At 35.8% G+C, this 19149-nt stretch overlaps 1 protein-coding gene across 10 annotated transcripts in view; it reads right to left on the bottom strand.

Annotated features, from left to right (window-relative positions):
• LOC131028162 (CSC1-like protein At3g21620) overlaps window positions 1-17981 on the bottom strand; it is a 280393-nt gene extending 262412 nt beyond the window's left edge. For 4 of the 10 annotated variants that reach the window (XM_057958389.2, XM_057958391.2, XM_057958385.2 and 1 more), the window contains exons 1-3: window positions 17661-17981; window positions 15548-15889; window positions 1837-1989 (exon numbers count right to left, since the gene is read on the bottom strand). In XM_057958389.2, coding sequence (XP_057814372.2) covers window positions 1837-1989; window positions 15548-15861 — 467 coding nt within the window. In that variant the 5' untranslated portion in view covers window positions 15862-15889; window positions 17661-17981. Of the gene's footprint in view, window positions 1-1836; window positions 1990-15547; window positions 15890-17539; window positions 17560-17660 lie in introns of those variants that run through there. The other 6 variants (XM_057958382.2, XM_057958387.2, XM_057958386.2 and 3 more) reach the window with 4 other exon arrangements.
• Between the last annotated feature and the right edge of the window lie 1168 nt (window positions 17982-19149).

Genomic DNA, 19149 nt, shown 5'->3' with positions numbered 1-19149 from the left:
AATATGGAATCCATGACATCAAATTTTCCAAACAAATATCAAAACAATAACCACAAGTCTATCAACAAATAATTCTACTAGATCAGCATTCATTCAATCATCATTCTCCAATATATCAAACCTGCGCATCATTACATTATCACTCAACAATATCTCAAATCATACAATCAAAGGAATTCATTCAATTGATCAATCACTCATTCAAATAACAATCATTTAACAACAATCCATCAATCAAGGAAGAGAATTCAATAATCATCGAAGGTTTCTGATTTATTATAGTCATTAAATATATCTCAGCAAATCTTTTTAACACTCCAGTCTGTATGAGTTTCCTGTGCACATACATTTAAATCTGTAGCAATATTTGTGACTATTTCTGCATAAGAGTACCTGTATATTTCTGTATGTTCATCATATTGATATTCTGCATATTTATAATGGATACTGTTGATATTTTGGATATCCTTGTTAGACAATACACTCTGCTCATATCTGCTATAATAGATCTGAATTATGAGATATTACCGTTGGTTTATTTGGAGTGTTACTAGTCATGATAGAGGGAGACAAGTTACAATTAGAGGAAAACGTTGTTGGGGTCACCTTCTAGGCACGCCACATCATGGTATAAGACCGGGGAGTCCCATGAGGCCAAAAGGGTACGGGGGGTGCTGCCTTTGGGCCTATGAAGTATAAACTTCCAGGGCACCCTACTGTGACAGCCCTCATGCTCTCTATCATGATGAATAAATGTGTCAATCATAAGACATAGGATAAGGGATGACAAGATTAAGGAAAACGGTGATTGGATACGTCACTAGGTATTCCAACTCATATGGTAATGGCCACATGAGGCCAATGAGGCCAAGGGGGAATGAGATCCGCCCTTGGGCCTAGGGTAGAGGGTCTCTAGGGCACCCTATCTAGTCACCCCCTTCTATGCCCTCTATGATTGAACTCCTCAAGCATAATTTAATACTGTAATTAGAACTATATCTCACATATGTATGATTGGTGTTTCCTAATTAATAGATCTATTTATTGGTTATTGTGTACTTTCTAACATAATTGCAGGGTTTCAGTCAAGGCAATAGGTATCTCTAACCCATATTCTGCTTCAATTAGGGCAGAAATTGGGTATCTCTAATTTGGGGACATTACATAGACATGCATAAAAAACAATTGAAAATAGACATATTATGATAATCAACTTAGATAATGGAATAAAAACTAGGCATCTACAAACAAAAATTGTTCAAAACACATTTCTCCAAAATAAGACAACAATAAATCCAAGCAAAGTGAACAAGAGATCTCCCTCAACATGTGTTTGATCACAAACATAGATTCAATCACAATGAGATACATTGGTAGCAAGCATCAAAAATCCTACACACCAACAACACGTACCAACAATGACTAACCAAATATTAATTAACTACGCAATACACAACATATCTAGTCATCCAATACAATATGCCAATGCTTTAATAACTCAAATATGCCAAGGTAAACACAAAAAACAATTTACTCATTTCTTTAAATCCCATTAAAGAAATCAAATTGATAGGACTTTGTGGATTTAAGGTGCTTGTAAAATTTCTTTTAGAATTAAAATCAATCAAATTAGTCAACAATAGAACCAAATTTATAACTATTTAATCTTTATTGTGTTCACATTAAAAATGATTATGATTGAAAATAATGGAGTTTGGACAAGTTGCCATCTTTTTAATGATATTGATCCAAATATAATAATAGTATTCCATTAAAGATGAAAATATGGAAAATTGAACTCAAAAAAGGTAAAAATTGAGTTTACTCAAATCTGACCTGTTAGAACCCTCACTAACATTTGAGATTGAAAACTTGTCAATATCACTGAAGCCTACATCATCCTTTTCTGCATCTGAAATGCTGCTTGTGGCATTGACAGGAACAAGAATTGTAAAAGCAAGAACCATCAAAGGCACAAAAACTTTCAGGCTGTAATAGACAAACATCAAAATATTAGTTTATGTTCTATTCCTATACACATTACAAAGATCAAACATGTCAGATATGTGGTGCATAAATTACTTCAGGAAATGAACTTAACCATTAGCTACAAATCGTTAACATTAAGAAAGGAATGAATCAACCATTCCAAGATCTAAAAGCTCTACAATTGCTACTCAAATCGATGATTTTTGCTAAAAGAGCCCAAGCTTTTCCTTAGGTGCATAAGGCAACATGTTCCTAGTTTCTTAAAAAATCCTAATAAAATAGAGCGTGAGGATTCCCCACATACAACAATATTAATAATAAAAAAATCAGATTCCCGTTATAGTAATGCTTCCACATCAGACTTCCCTTTCCACATTATTATTGGTATGAAAATTCAATATTGTTTCTGTTGATTCTGATCAAACCTTAGTTCAAATCTGCAACTTTGAATGCTCTAAAATTCTAGATCAGACAAAAATAATGCTCTTTCAAACCTGCCAATATGATGATGTTAATATCTTTCTTTTGGTTACTAAGAAAACTGCTGAAAACTTTGGAGATTTGTTGAAAGTCATTTCGGAACTTACTGAAGTTATGACTGAACCATATGTAACTTCAAAGAGGTAACATCCAAGTGTTTAGATCATGATAAGGATTGAAACTCGATCAAAAACCCTTAGCGTTTCTTGAGAATGTGGAAAAATGTCACAAAAATTGTATCTATATGCTGATGATCTGCTCACTAGGACTGTCTTAATCTGAAATTTCTGAGAAATGAAACTTTGTTTGAAAGTGAAGGCAGATTATTGGAAATATTGAGAAAGACTCACTAGAATTAGATGATCCTACTCAAAGCTTGATGGAAAACTTTCTGAAATACACAAACCCTGGCTGGAAAGATAGACATTCTATGCTAAACCTTCTGTTTAGATCACTGATGAAACAATGAGGAGGGATATCAAGGCCCTGCTGGAATGAAGACAAATGTCACTAAAAGAAAGCAGAGGTGTGGAATATGTTTCCTAAAGTAATATATGAGAGGAGGTATGTGGAAATAAACTGAATCTTTGCAATTAGAAATTTAGAAGCAAAAATACACAACAAAAACAATATACCACAACACAGTGATTTACATGGGGAATACTCTTTTAGGACAAAAACCCCACACTCCAAAGCAACACAATGCTGATAAAGGCAAAAAGAAAAGAGGTTTTCTCGCTTCAAGACGATTTTGAGTCAAAACAAAGAAAAATCAAAACCTTTACAGCAAACAAAGGGAAAGAGAGGAAAGGTCTCATGACAATAAAGACCCATACAGCCACATGACCACTCCACTATTGTGGTTGTCGGAGCTCTATGTAAATGAGCTCATGAGAATGAAAAAGAGGATCAAGAATATATAGAAGAAAAGGGGCAGCATGAAGATATCAAACTAAAGGAAATTATAGAAGCTAGTTGGAACATTGAAATGGAAAACAAATTGCTCAAAGAGTAGGTAATAAGCTTGCAAAATAATATGAAAAGAGGGCAGCAACACTTAATCACTATTAAAAACTTAGAGATGGAGGTCAATCTGGAGCAGGAGCGAAAAAGAGCAGGCGATCTGAAGGGTTTGGGCTGGAGCAAAGTCGAGTTTGATGTGGACAAAATTGCTGAAATCAGACGCACTAATGGTAATGGAAATCTTCGGCCTCAGTGGGTCTACTCTGATGGAAGGTGGGTGGATAAGGCTTCGAGGCTACCGAAGGACAATAGACAATGGCAGGGCACGCGAGGACAAATGGATGGATATCAGTCGCGCTAAAGAAACATTGACACTAAAAATCAGGGCAATCAAAAATCCAATTGGAGGCATCATGGGACGAATCATCAGAATCCGAGGGGCAAAGGTTGGAGTGGGATGTTCAAGGAAAACACATCCACGGCAACGGATCGAGCAAGTAGCTGGAGAGGTGATAATGAGCGATGGAATGCACTCTGAAGGACCAGTAGGCCATGGAAAAGAAAGGAGAAATGGATCCCTAAAAATCCAATTCGGCAAGATCCAAGGAAGCCAAGCCTGAACGAAAACCACAATTCGCAGGAAAAGGGGAAAGAAAAATTGGATCCCAAATCGAAAGCCTTTTTCATCCCAAGCAAGACGATGATTCCAGTATGGGAGCATTTGAAAAGTTGTGCTTTCTTTGCGAAATGGTATGGACCGACATGCCCGATGGATCGCATCAATGAGTGATGGCAAAACAGCTTTGAAGGGCGGGTAAGCATCAAAACACTCTCTCAAGGTTTTTTCATTATGGAATGCATAGATAAAAATTTAAAGGAAGCAATCATGGGAGGGGCTCCATATTTTTTTGAAGGGCATTCCTTTTACTTTTTGGATTGGAAAGAAAATTTTGACCACACAGAATACAGAATTTCTAGAGCCCCTAAATGGTTCAAACTATGCCAGCAGAAAATTGGTCTATGGATGTCATGAGTAAAATAGGAGAGGAGATAAGAGTTTCTATTGGAATAGACGAAGACTTCTTTTCTGGGAAACCAAGCGCAGTCCCTATACTAGTAGAAGTAGACATTGATACAAAGAGGATAGATGATCTTGAAATAATAACTGGTTGTGGAGTATGGAAACAAAAAGTAGAATTTGACAACAACACAACGGGAGGCAATTGCATATTGGGGAAAGGATATGTGGCATCCACCTCTAAAGGCCACAGACCGGAAGATGGATGCAAGCCTAGATCAATGACAAAATCTGGCAAGACCCCACCCACAAGCCCTAGGAATGAAACCAAACAAATGAGCAACATTCCCACTCCCCCTAGTAGACAGATTTTGAAGAAAAGGGAAATACACCCATCCAAGGGGACAAAGAAAGAAAATGTAAATGTCCCCTTGTCTAATCCCCTCAGTAGCCAAGTCAATGCAGATGAAGGGCAGGATGAACTCAGAAAACTATTAGAAGAAACAAAGTCTTTGCGGGATGAAATTGAGAATCAGATCAGTAAGTGGCCCAATAAGGGTGAAACTCTGGCAATTGAATGGCACAGAGAATCGGATCAAAATGTGGCAATGGCAATGAGAAGAATAGAGTTAGGCAACACTATATCAGATAATGGTATGAGAGTCAGTCAGAAAGGAATGGGTGATCTAGGGAAAGGAGTCTCAGAACTTGAAAGAACGGGTCTAAATGGCAATATGAAGACTGGATCAAATAAGGAAAATGAGATCAGCAAAGCAATGCCTGTGAAGTGCAGAGAGACATAAGGCATTGGCAAGAACCCCCTAAGGGCAGAAGCTGAGGAGTTTTATATCGAGCTCTCTAGGAATGAGGATGGGCCGGATTTCTCAAAATGGGAGTTTCAAGATTCAAATTCAGAAATGGAAGAAGACTACGAAGATGAGATAGCTGACATAACCCTGGGTAGAACCATAAGGCAGACAAAGTCAAAATTGAGAAAACCTTTTATTGAGAAAATGAAAAAAAGGGGAAGGAAATCAAACGAGTCCAAGCTGGCCATTGCAGGGAATGCCAAAGGACAAAGAAAATTGATTGAAGGGAAGGAGAAAGTCCTTCCCGAGGAGCAATGAAACTTATATCATGGAATGTTAGACGTCAAGTGGACACAAGTAAAGCTGGCATAGTGCTCTTACAGGAAACGAAGTGGACCAAGGAAGAATCTCAGGTTAGGATGAATTCATGGAGAGTATGGGATGGAGTTTTCAGAGAGGCAAATGTAGCTTCCAAGAGCATGGGATTCATTTGGAACCCCCTAACAGTCAATTGCACATTAATAGCAAAAAACCAGAATTGGATGGTAGTGAAGTGCAAGTCTCTTCATCAATTCAATGAATTTGTTCTAATCAATGTATATGGACCCACACCATCATCGAGCAAAAGAGAGTTATGGCTCAAATTGATGAATTGGATGCAAGCTAAAAAGGAGGAAAAGGTAGTTTTGGGGGGGATTTCAATGCCACAATTTATAATTCTTAAAAAAGGGGTAGTCTTCAAAATCTAACAAGGATTCAAACGGACTTCCAAAAATTTATAGATGATAATAACCTTTGGGTAATGAAGACAAGGAATAGGATATACACTTGGACCAACCGGAGGAAAGGCTTCACAATAAGACTAGATGGATTCCTTCTGTTTGGTGATTGGCAAAGTACCACAAATTATTATGATGCTTCAATTTTGCCATTTACAGGGTCAAATCACTTTCCGATTCAGCTGACAATCAACTCAGATGTTCAGAAAGGTGGCTCCCCCTTTCATTTTGAAAATATGTGGCTGAGGGATTCAAAGTTGGCTGATTTAATAAAATCATGGTGGGAAGAAGTAATAGTGAAAAGCCACTCTAGCTTGTTCATTTTCAATAAAGAATTATCCCAAGAGTAAGTTGAAGGAGTGAAATCGGGAGCATTTCAAGAATATTTTTGAACAAAGGACTAGGGTGGAACTAGAATTGTAGTCAAATAGAGAGGCATGCAATTACGGGAGTTTGAGAAAGAAAAGAAGCTAAAAGAGGAACTGACAGAGCTGATGGCAAGAGAAGAGTGCTATTGGAGGCAAAATTTGAGGGCGATTTGGCTGAGAGAAGGGTATAAGAACACAAAGTTCTTCCACAAATCTGCAAACGTCAACCGGTGAAAAAAGAGAATCATAGAAATAGAAAAGGAAGATGGCACTGTGACACAAACAATAGATGAGTCTAACAGGAAGGTTATTCAATACTTCCAATCAATTTTGAATAGAGCCACTCAAGAGTTCAGAGAAGAAAGGAAACTTTTCCTAAGCCATATCCCGAGCATCATCAGTGATGCAGATAACACTAAGCTATACAAACCAGTAACCATGGAAGAAGTAAGAAAGGCTACCTTTCAGCTAAACCCTGACAAAGCACCAGGGTTGGATGGATTCAATGCAAAGTTTTATCAAGCTTTTTGGGAGATCATTAGCAACGATTTGCTAAGTGCAATTGAGGAGTCTAGAAGAATGACTACTATGTTGGGGGTGATCAACCACACCTTTCTAGGCCTCATTCCAAAAAAGAAGGAAGCAAAGTGTATGGGGGACTACTGTCCAATTGCCTTGTGCAATACAGTGTATAAGATTGTTACCAAAGTGATTGCTAACAAACTAAAATTGGTACTTAGCAAAATTATATCAGAAGAACATGGGTTTGCACCGGGTAGGTCTATTGTAGAAGGCAAAATTGTGACCCATGAAGCAATACATTCAGCTAGAAAACTAAGGACTCCAAGCATCTTTATAAAGCTTGACATCTTGAAGGCCTACAATTTGGTTGACAGGCATTTCCTCTTGAGAATTTTATCTAAATTTGGATTTGGAATGAAATGGGTGGATTGGGTTGGAAGCTGCATCAAGAACTCAAAATTCTCAGTATTGGTTAATGGGATTTCCCAGGGTTTTTTTGAGGCAACTAGAGGGATCAGACAAGGTGACCCCTTGTCGCCTTTCCTTTTCCTAATCATGGCTAAGGCATTAGGAAGGAGCATTGTTCAAAACCGATTGGAAGGTAGCTGGCTAGGAATGAGAATTACCCTTGATGTTGAAGTGGTAACACATCAGCAGTTTGCTGATGATACGATCCTATTTGCAAATGCCTCCAGATGTGATGTTAGGACAATCAAGAGATTATTGGATGGGTATAGCAAGGCCTCAGGACAGAGCATAAATTGGAGAAAGTTGGAAGTTTTCTTCTTGAATGTCCAACCTAGCTTGCAAAATGAGATTGCATGAATTTTAGGTCTTAGAGTTGCCAATTTCCCAGGAAGATTCCTAGGAATGCCACTGTTTGCAAGGGTCAACAAGAAGGTATACTGGGACAATTTGATCAGTAGCTGTAAAAAAAAAGATGGAAGATTGGAAAGGGAAATGGAGAAAAGATGGAAGCTTGGAAAGGGAAATGGGTGACCTCAGCTAGGACAATTTGATTTTTGTGAAATGAAACCTGATATCCCTCTTATAGCGCTCTCAAACCTGAATTCAATTCTCCTTGATCTAGCCGACCTCGACATGTTTTATAAATTTTGAAATTTGAAATGGAATTGTTATACATAGGCCGACTTGAAAAGAATAGTTTTATTTGTTTTCTAAAAGTTTTGACTTTCCATTATGAGGCCAACCTATGCAAAACTCTGCCCTAGCAGCAATAAAGGGTAATTAAGGACAAGATGTGAGCGCTGAACCATGAGATCCTTGGACAAGTGAGTGCTAAAACATGAGATGCTTGGATTCAAGGGCACCAAACTGAGGTTGTCCTAGAATATAGGTCCCATGGAACCTATAGTTCGAAAATGAAGAGTGCAAACAAGATGTAGTCAAGGAATTCCCTAAGCGCACTCAAATAGAACTAAGGATTGATTCAAAAAAAGTGAAATTACAAAGAGATCCGCACTATTCAAGCACTAAGAAGGGTGAGTCCGAGACACTAGAGTGCTAGAGACATCTTATCCTAGGATGTTGAGCACTAAATTCACCATGCCATAGAATTTCCCAAATGATGATCAAGGAGGTGAGCGCTAAAACAAGGTTGTTATGAAATTTCCAAATGAGGAGCAAGAAATGATGAGCCCTAGAATAAAGTTCCAAAGGAAAATGAGGCTCTAAAACCACCTTATCATGGACAAAACGTTTGTGAGGAGACTTTAAGTGAATTTTGTGGATTTTATAGGAAAAATCAACTTTAATTTTGTGAATCCACAAAGAGAGTTAGCCTTTGAATCTTAGTTTTGAAATTTCACACCTCACCAAGATTGCACTTGAATTTTATAATTTTTTGTCCAAGGATTTTTTTACAGATTTTTCTATTTTCTTGTCAAGGTTGTATTTCATCATTTTCATCCTTACCATTTCAAAAATCCTAAATTCTTACAACTTTCTCCTGAATCCATAATTTTGCAACATTTTTACAACTTTAGTAACCTTGACAACATTTTACAAGTTTTGACAACTTTGACAATTTTGACAGTTTTTGACAATTTTTGACAACATTTTGCAACTTTTGAGGAGCTTTCACAACTTTTAGCAATTTTGACTTGTTTTGACATTGCACCCTCAATTTACAATCTTGGACCTCACTAACAGGCTTAATTTAGTGACTTGGTGACATCCCTAGGGGCAAATTCGCAATCAAGACTCAAAACTACTACCAGACCAACTAAACCCTAGGAAACAACTAGACCAAAGAAAAAAAAGAGGGGCTCTCAATTTGCAATGGGGCGATGTGTAAAAAGGTCACAACAAGAAATACTAAAATGAGTGCTAGGAGAGTGTGAAATTGGACTCCATAATTAAAGGAGTACAATTTACAACACTATAGTTAGAAAAAGTAATCGGCATGCAAAAAAAATGCCATGGAAATAATGAGTAACAATCATAGAAACGGGACTTGGACTCGACGCGGACTCAGCAAAGGTGACTCGACTCGAGACTCGGGACTCGGATTGGCCAGGACTCGGCAAAGTGAAAAACCCAAGAAATTTAGCGATTTTTAAGGATTTAAAACTCGTTTCATGCACCCTTTATTAAACAAACCTTAACTACACAATATCATCATCAAATAGAAGTTAATTTGATCACATACACAAGTATACATCGATCACATTAGTATAAACGCAAATTGTAGCTGAAGGAAATAACAACCAATAACCATAGATATATAAATAGTGTCAAATGTAAAAATATTACAAAACTCATGGAATATGAAATCCATGACATCAAAATTCAAATGTTCCAGTTCCACACATTTATCAAAAGTAAAACAACTGCAAGTCTATGGCTCAAAGGAGCCTGGGTCCTTCCTACAAAGGCATCTAATCCATGACTTCGCCATGACTCGCCATGACTCACCAAAACTCACCATGACTCGCCAAAACTCACCATGACTTGCCAAGTCTAGGTTCGAGCCACCCAGGACTCGCCGAGGGTCACTCGGCCCGTGACTCGCCGAGTTTTGGCGAGTCATGGTGAGTCACGAAACTCTGGTAACAATAACGAAAAAGAAGTGACAGTTATGTTTAGAAAGAGACCTCCTTGATCGGCATGTGAGAGGGAAAGGCCATTCTACTCAGAAAATATCATCTCCATCACACGCAATAAAAGGAAATTGGGGAGGGATGGCTAAAGATATGTGATGAATCGGATCATGGAGCTGGTAATAGCATGAGGTGTGGAAAAAATCCAAAGGCATGGAGGACTAAGGAATGACTTTCACCATTTACCTATACGTTTTCATATTATGAGATAAAGAATCAGCATGATATAAGAAGGGGAAACGAGAATCTTGCAAAAAGGTAGAAGGTGTTATCAACGAGGAAATAGAAAAGAATTCAAGTAGTGATCTATATGAAAAGAGACAAGAATGCAAGTTAAAATTGTTTAAGTGCATTTAGGTGTGTGAAAGAAGATTGCTTGTTTTAAAACCTAACATGCTAGGTTGCAAATTATCTCCTTTATTGTGAGCATAGACCGTATTTCTTTAATCTTAAATCTTTCAATTGTATGGCATGCCTTGTTAGTTTTTGCGATCAGATTAACAAAATGAACAGAAAAGTAATGATGCGCAGAACAAGAAACAAGACACAACACATACCCTGGGAAAACCTCCCTCTTGGAGGAAAAACCCAGCAACAAATCAGATCTAGATTCTTTTATTAATTGTAGAATACAATGGCAATAAAGATCAGATTACTTATCTGATATAACTGTCAACCTAGGGCAGAATTAGAGTTACAGTCGTAACCCAGCTAGGGCACAATGTAACAGCAGAAGATAGCAGACTTATCTCTTTCTTATATAAGAATATCATCAGTATACAACTTCCAGCTCTTCGTAGTTCTTCATTGAAGATTGCAGACCTAATGATGTTTTTGGACCTTCAAGAGGAACTTGCTATCCTCTTCAATGTATTCACTGTCCAAGATCGCATGTATGGCAAATGCTGATGGCAGAAGTAATTCGCTGACCTTCAGAGGTGGTTCGCTTGCCTTCGATGAATATTCGCTAACCTCCAGATCTTGCAGAGCTAACTTCACATTAATGATGATAAAAACTGAATGATGAATGCATACACATTAATCTCTATTTATATTTGGCGTGGAGACCAATTCAAGTCGGCTTCATCTTAAGTTTTGTGCCAAGACTTAATTACAATTATAGGGCTTATACGTTACCTTATGTCTTGCCCTATTTTGGCATACTAATAATGATTAAGTTATATTGCAAGGGGAGCGCACCTATTTAGGACCACACGTTACATGAAGTGATATAGGGTCGGCCCTATAATATGATGAACATGTTTCATGTTGCTTGGCGTGTAGGAGATAAAGGGCCCAGCCCTATTCGAGTTTGTGCACATAGAGATAGGGCCCAGCCCTAGTTACACGCCTCCTTAATGAAGCAGGGCCCAGCCCTATAAGGATTCGGATGATGCCTTAAGGCAATCCGAATCCTATTTATTTTCCTAACCTAGTTACAAAATCAACACTCCCTCTTAACTAGGGAGGAAAATAAATACATAACCAAATTCACATGGACAAACCCATGGCATGAACATTTACAAGGTTTAGGATTAGGGCCCAGCCCTAATAGTTCAATCAATATACAATTCATGATTTGATCACGCAATTACATTGCAATGAACCTTTACATGATCTTCTCTAGCAATGCCTACAGAGGAAGAAGCCAACGCTTCATAACTTCACACTTTCCTGGGAACCTGCATATAACACCATTATCTTTCATCATGCACATCCACAGAGGATGAAAGAGACTTTTCCATATGCACACCTGCAATAATTAATACTCAAAGATATATATAACCATATAACATAAATCATGCACAACCGCAGAGGATACATAAACTTCTCCCAGAGAAGGACAATTTGTCACCTTGCACACCGCAGAGGGTGAACTCACCTTGCACTCCGCAGAGGGTGAGAGAAACCTGCCACCTTGCACTCCGCAGAGGGTGGACTCACCTTGCACTCCGCAGAGGGTGAGAGAAACTTGCCACCTTGCACTCCGCAGAGGGTGGACTCACCTTGCACTCCGCAGAGGGTGAGCGAGAACTACCACCTTTCACTTCCATTTTTTTTCATGCATGTCTATCCAAGATGTATTAGAGCATATTGCTTGAATTAATGATGTCTTGCATGCTTAATAGACATAGTTACCATAATTCAAGGACTTCATAATTTAAAATCCTCTTTTCCATCAACATTTTTAATAGGAATTTTTTATGAATATCGACATGATAAATAACCAGATCACTTTTGTATAAAAATTATCTCTTATCCGGCAACCCAAGAACCGCTTATCCTCTTTTTCCCACCAATTGAATCTACTCCGGATACCCATGTGCGTTGAGTAATAATGGGTATTTAATTGTGAAATAATTTCATGTCCATCAGGTCAATTGTCTCCAAGGATAATGCAATGAATCCTCTATGTTTCCTCCTATCACATGCAAAATATTTACTTTTTAGTCAATTAGAAGATACAAGATCACCGTGAGTTATATGTTGCATTCATATGTTTGTAAAATCAATCACATATAATGTCGTGGTATTTGTCTTTGCTCCAGCTTTGGTTAGGGTAAGACTCACAAGGATGTCAAAGCAGAAATTAGATCGTCTTCACAAACATCTCAAGCTAGTGTAGCAAGTTCTAAGTCTTTCATACTTCCTCTCTGTCTCTTTTAAGAACTCTTGTACTTAATATTTTGTTTGCGTAAATCCTCTATACACTTGTTTAGTATGATGCAACCCAATCTTTTCTGAATAATTAACCTTTAATACTATGCTCCTCGACCAAGTTCAAAATTGCTTCTTTAAATTTCATTTTGTTCCACATCATCTTAGATGAGAAATGTTATATTTTGTGCCATGAAATGTCCTAACCACTTTAAACATAAAAAATATATTTGCTTATAGAAGTCGAGACTTTCTTGTTTAAGAAAATAATGCTTGAGGGAACTTATCAAAGTCCCTCTTAGAAAAGATAATTGTTCAACATTGTAGCAAAAGTAAATTACTTTGCTAGAAGAACAATTAGCTAGAAAGTTTTTAGGTTACTGTATTATTCAAAGATTGAAAATATCATTTTGATTATCTAGATGCTTGATTGGAAAGTATAAATGATCTATAATTAGTTATCATAGCCATTAGTATGTGTTGTATTATTTAGTTGCTTATGTATAGAAGACTTTGCTCAATAGAACTTCTTACCTAATCACTAGTAGTTGTCTAAGAGAATGATCTTGTTAGTTTTTAGATTAAAGCAATTAGCAAACTGAATGGATAGATTACTTCTATGGAGTTGTTAGAGTTAAATAAAATTCAATAAATAATGGATTAGAGGAGGATATGAAATTACTCTTCCATGCTCTCCTTATTTATGAAAATATGAACTAGAACCCATTTGGAGATAAATTAAAGCATCTAATGCTCTAATATGATAAATAAGATATCTAGATGAATTTAAGAATGATAAAATAATTGATAGAATAAAAGAGCCAAATAAAAGTAAAGCTATGTTGATTTCTAGTATATATTATTGTAGATTAATGGGTAAAAAGGTAAACTAGGTCATGATTCTTTGACATTGAGAATAGTACCATTCTTGGGGCAAATAGGTTAAGATATGTCAAGCAATGGTCTACTCTTAATTATCTATAAGAACTTTCAAACAAATTAAAATTTGGAATAACTTTAGGAGATCCAAGACAATCAGAATATTATTGCAAGACTCTCAACCTTAACTTTATCTTGATAAGAAAATAAGCATGATATACCATATGTGTTAATAATTGATAATGTTTTCTTATGATTGACTTCTTGTTATAAATTATGTTTGAGAAACATGAAGTAGGTCATGAGAGAATTAGAGGAAATGTTCTTATATCACATGATTACATTCCCTATTGATTCTTAATTTGTGGGGATGGATGTCCTTTTGGATTAACTATGAATGAAGTTGCATTTCAAACTTGTTATGTAGACATGTGGATTTGCATAGATCGAAGTTCTTGTGTTCTTATGCACTATTATATGTTTGTGTTTATTCGTGTATGCTTTTGAAATCTTCTATGTACATAACTGTCAAGTAGTTGTATTGTAATTAATGCATGCTCATGTATGCAAAGATGTATTCCTGTGTTTTCGATGATTATTTTTATGTGAAATTGGATGGTGCCGAATATGGAGGAACAGAGAAGGGCAGATTATCACCTTATATCTATATATCGGCAAGCGACATAAAAAGATGCTTTGGCCAAAACTTGTTTGATCAATATAATATTAGCCTATGCTGCTAATTTTTATTGTTGTTTCATACTCTCTGCCATATCATGATATCATTACATTAGCATTAGAATGTAAATATATCATGCTACATAAATTCCATTACTACTACCAGATTCAAATTGCTAGGCATCCAAGTGCAGGGTCGGGTATTCTTCATATTAGGAAGAATTTTGGGTAAGTGTAAAGCTTCATGGTTGGGTGGCAAAGCACTCCGACAATGTTCTCATCCATGGTGTGTTCGAGGGAGATAGATGTCGGGAGTTTCTATCAGGATTGTCATAAGCTATATACATTGTATTTGACCTTATGGTCACTTGTTAAGGAGATAGTTCCTTATGATTTGTTTAACCTTTGGCTTATGTATACAAACTTTTAGTCGTGATCTATTATCATGTCTCTATTCTTTTGTATATTTGAGCAAGTTGCTTTAATTGATGATTAATTATGTGTATCTTATGGATTATGTTAATTTAATAATAATATAGGTCCTTACACAAGGAGCTTTCCCTTATAATTTGAAGCCTGGTTGTACTATACTCGCTATTTTGTTTTGTTTTGTCACAAAAGTGACAAATCAAAATGCTAACACATAATTGTTGCTAGTTGATGACAACTGAAATAAATGAAATCCAGATACCTTGAACAGCTAATCAACAAGCAACAAAAGGGGTTTTGATTTGATAGCTTGATAGATTCACATGAACAAATCAACTTCAGAAAAACCTAGGCAGCCACAATTGAATAATCCAGATAGAAATCTCGTAATAAATACAAGTTGAAAACATTAAAGTAAAGTTTTAACTCACAGTATCACTATTTATACTACTTCAACACTTTTTGTTTTGAAGGATATATGTTGATTCTCTTTAGCATGTTTTTTTGTCTCTACTTTCAAACAGACCTCTACCTATACAGCAATTCTTTACTAATAAGTTAATGGCCTTTCAAAACAATGAAAAAGAAAAAGAAAATATTAGAATCTGTTAATAGATGCAATAACAATTTTATTTTAATGTTTATGAGGAGATTTTCATTACAGAAATTACACTGTCATCAAGCCAATAATGAAAAGTGCAAGGATTAAACATTTGAATAGTTGATGTTTACAGACAATTATATATTATAGAAGCCAATACATCCTAGAAAGGGGGTTGCAAAAGATCTTTTCGAGAAACATGACAAAGAAATCATTCATGTTGACAGTAATAGTTAGAAAACATGTACTCACCCAACAATATATATTCTCAGGTAAACAACAGAATCAAGACCTGCATGCTCAATGAGCTCAGATTCGGGCATTTTCAGAGCCTCTGGAATCCAGTTCAAAAATTTGATGTATATTCTCCAGTCTATATTAATGAATTTCCCAACCGATGTGCTCACATCCCTTGGACTCTCCCTCAACCCTTTCAAGTACCATTTTGGAAAGTAAACCCTATCATTTATAGGCTGCAATCGGAGAATCGCAAATGCAAACAAGAATATCAAAGCAGTGAGAAGGTGTATTCCTGCAGCTACTCCAATATCCTGCAGTGTTGCCATCTACTCCAATTATGGTGAACTCTGAACCCTGAAACATTGACAAGGCATTACGCACTTTATAATGCATTTTCAAAATGTATCCAACCACAAAACAATACATTTCAAATTACAATAATGACTTAAAAAATGCAAAAAGCACCGTAAAATAAACTAAATGAAAATTGCATGGGCTTTACCCCACTTAGTCAAACAATCAATTACCATTTTAAGGGAACTGCAATTATTTTGCATAATAGATGAGGATAATTACCAGGGAAATGAATAAAAAATAATATTTAGCTAGAAAATAAAACTTCATCTTCCCATTCTTTCAGAAAAGAATTATTACAAAATTGAACTGCAAATACAAAGGACATATATATTGATTAAATATGGTGTAATATCAACACTATCTTACATGAGTCAACACACCATCCAAGTGGTAGGATATATAATACAAAGAACCTCCAAAGGAGAGGGCCCAATGTATGTGACATTAGAATTATTCATATTTTCAAGGTGTAAAACACACCTATCCTAACAATTATATTGAAAATGAATAGCTTATATATACATAAATTATGCTAAAATTGTAATATTTTAAATCTCATATTTGTTGGATGAAAAATTAACACAAGAACCAAAATGAAAATAAATAAACGACCAACTAATTCAGACTAACAATTAGGAAATTACGTTTTACTTTTTATATAAGATAAAAATGAAAATAAAATCATATATTACAAGCTTATCTTAAGCTCCTAACATCCTATGTTATGCCTATGAATCCTCATCATTGTGCCACTAAAAGTTACAACTCAAGAAGCCATAATTAACTTCCTAGAGGGCATTATCACAATAATTGGGATCCCTGTGACCACAATTATTGTTAATGCTGAGGACTCTTGGGGGACCAAATTGACGGACTTTGCCACTATTCATAGAATATACATGAAAACATTATCTAATTATTATTCCAAGGAAATGTCTAGTTGAGTCTACCAATGAAAAACTGAAATCTTATTAGAATCATCACAAGAAAAATTTCAGTAAGCTAGCAAAGCGCAAAAATAGTTAAGAAATGCCTTGTGGGAAGCCAAAATTACACCAAAGAGAGCAATAGGTGCCTCTCCATGCGCTTTGGTGGTATATGCTAAAAAGGCGCCATTGCCACTAGAGACTAAACTACAGGCCCTCCAACTCGATCACTAACTGGTTGTACATCTAGATGAATCCCTGGCAGTTAGATACGATGAATTATTAAATTTGGAAGAAAAGAGAATTTAGGCAAGTGACACTGATTGATTCTCTAAGCCTCAATACAGACTTTAAAAAAAATTATTAAGTTGCCGCTGACATAATGAATGTTATGGATATTCAAAGCAATCTGAAAAGAAATTTCAAAACAGAGGTAAAGGGCCCCTGTGAAATTGAACCCAAGACTGGCTAAGCTTCAATTGATTTGCCCTATATCATCTCCTAGGGAGCATTACTATCACACGGCATTGATATTTAGATTCAATTAACATTGCAGAAACTGCTTGTTAGAACTTTCTTCTTAATGAATAAGTCCGTGACTTGAATTTGGAAACCAACTAATCTCACTTTATGTTGTACGATAAAATTGCGCTGAAAATAATATTTGAGACTTGAAATTTTATATAGCTGATCAAGTATCTATGAGATTGATATACTTCACCTTGACAATCAACAATGAAACATTCCAAACAATACAAAAAGAACTAAAATCCTAATGTATTAACTAAACTCAGTTGTTTTAATGAAATGCTGCATGGATCTGTTTGGGAAAATATAAATACCGCCCTTATCGCCAAAACAACCTCTTTTTCACAATTGTGCTAAACAGCCATTTGGTGCCCAAGGCAATATCGCCTACCTCTTAACTGGTTATAATGAGAGGGTAACAAGAAGACTCTAAGAAAAGATTTTCAGACCAAAATTGATAGAATTTTTGACATATAATAGTTGTTTTATGTTTACGATGCAACAAGCGTAAGGAGCGAGGGAGGAGTTGAGAGGAGTATGATGGAAGGCGCCAAATTGGAGCATACGAGACGGGTGGCAATGAAAATGATGATGGAGATCGAAAAAATATAGGTACTCTCGGATCATTCCCCTCCAATGGCCATTGGGCTCCCCACATTATATTTTGTACGTATGCGCGGCACGTCCTCCCACCACCCTAAACTCCAAAAAGAAAAATTGTTATTAACAAAAAAATATGGGACATTTTTTTCGTGTTGTAATGTTAAACATACATAATCAGATTATTTTTTATTTATTTTATTTTTTGTTTTAGTGAAATTTTTTAATGTAATAATATATGAAGATGTGGGATATCTTTATGATTGATTTGGCTGATGTTTGAGTTTTGTTTAGTTATTACATCTTTATTTATATTTCTTTCTACTTATTCATTCTTTATCTTGAAATTATCATTTTAGTCTTCAGGTTGATTTTCGAGTGGCATGAGATTGATGTCATTCAATCGTGAGACACATGAAATGAACATAAATTCAAATTCAGCTTTCTATTCCCATTTTACCAGTCAATTATGAATAAACTTGCACGCATACATGACATATTGTTTATGTCATGATATTCAAAGAGATTCAATGTGCAATTAATTCACATATAGGAAAATAACAAATTGAGAAGGATAAAAAGAAGAATTAGAGCACACTTTAATTTCTAAAACACAAACATATATAAATATCAATGAATGTTATCTTTGATTTTGCTATGCCCTTAATCATATTGTGTGCATAAGGTTATGAGTAGTCAAATTGTAGCTACATTAATTCTAGTTAAGTTATATAAGTATTATTATATTCTTATTTAAGTTTTCCCAAGTGTTATATTTAGGTATCTAAATTAACCTAGTGACATCCAAGACATAAGTAGAGTATATAAAGTAGTTACTAGTTAGTTTGTTATCATCAAAATGTGAATTGTGTTCTTATTGGAGATATTTGAAGGTTCGCCCCCTCAAAGTGGCTTATAATTCTCAAGCATTTATAGCATATTCTTGTTATATTCTTCTCAAGTTCATGTTTTTTTATTACAAATTGTATTGTTATTAAACTAGGAGAAGATATTCATTTATCAAGTCCACAAACTAATAAAGAGTATCTCTGGACAACACCTTCAAACGTTTAGACAAGAAGAAGGTGGAGGTGAGCAAGTTTCTAAGAACACATTCAAATAGATCATTCTCGTGTGAATAAATAAGGTTGGTGTGTGATGCAGGAGTGTCCTAGGGAAATGAGAAAAACGCATCATGAAATG

Source organism: Cryptomeria japonica, chromosome 5 (genome assembly GCF_030272615.1).
Source record: "Cryptomeria japonica chromosome 5, Sugi_1.0, whole genome shotgun sequence".
NCBI classification, from domain to species: Eukaryota; Viridiplantae; Streptophyta; class Pinopsida; order Cupressales; family Cupressaceae; genus Cryptomeria; species Cryptomeria japonica.
This window is presented reverse-complemented; position numbering and strand designations above follow the sequence as displayed.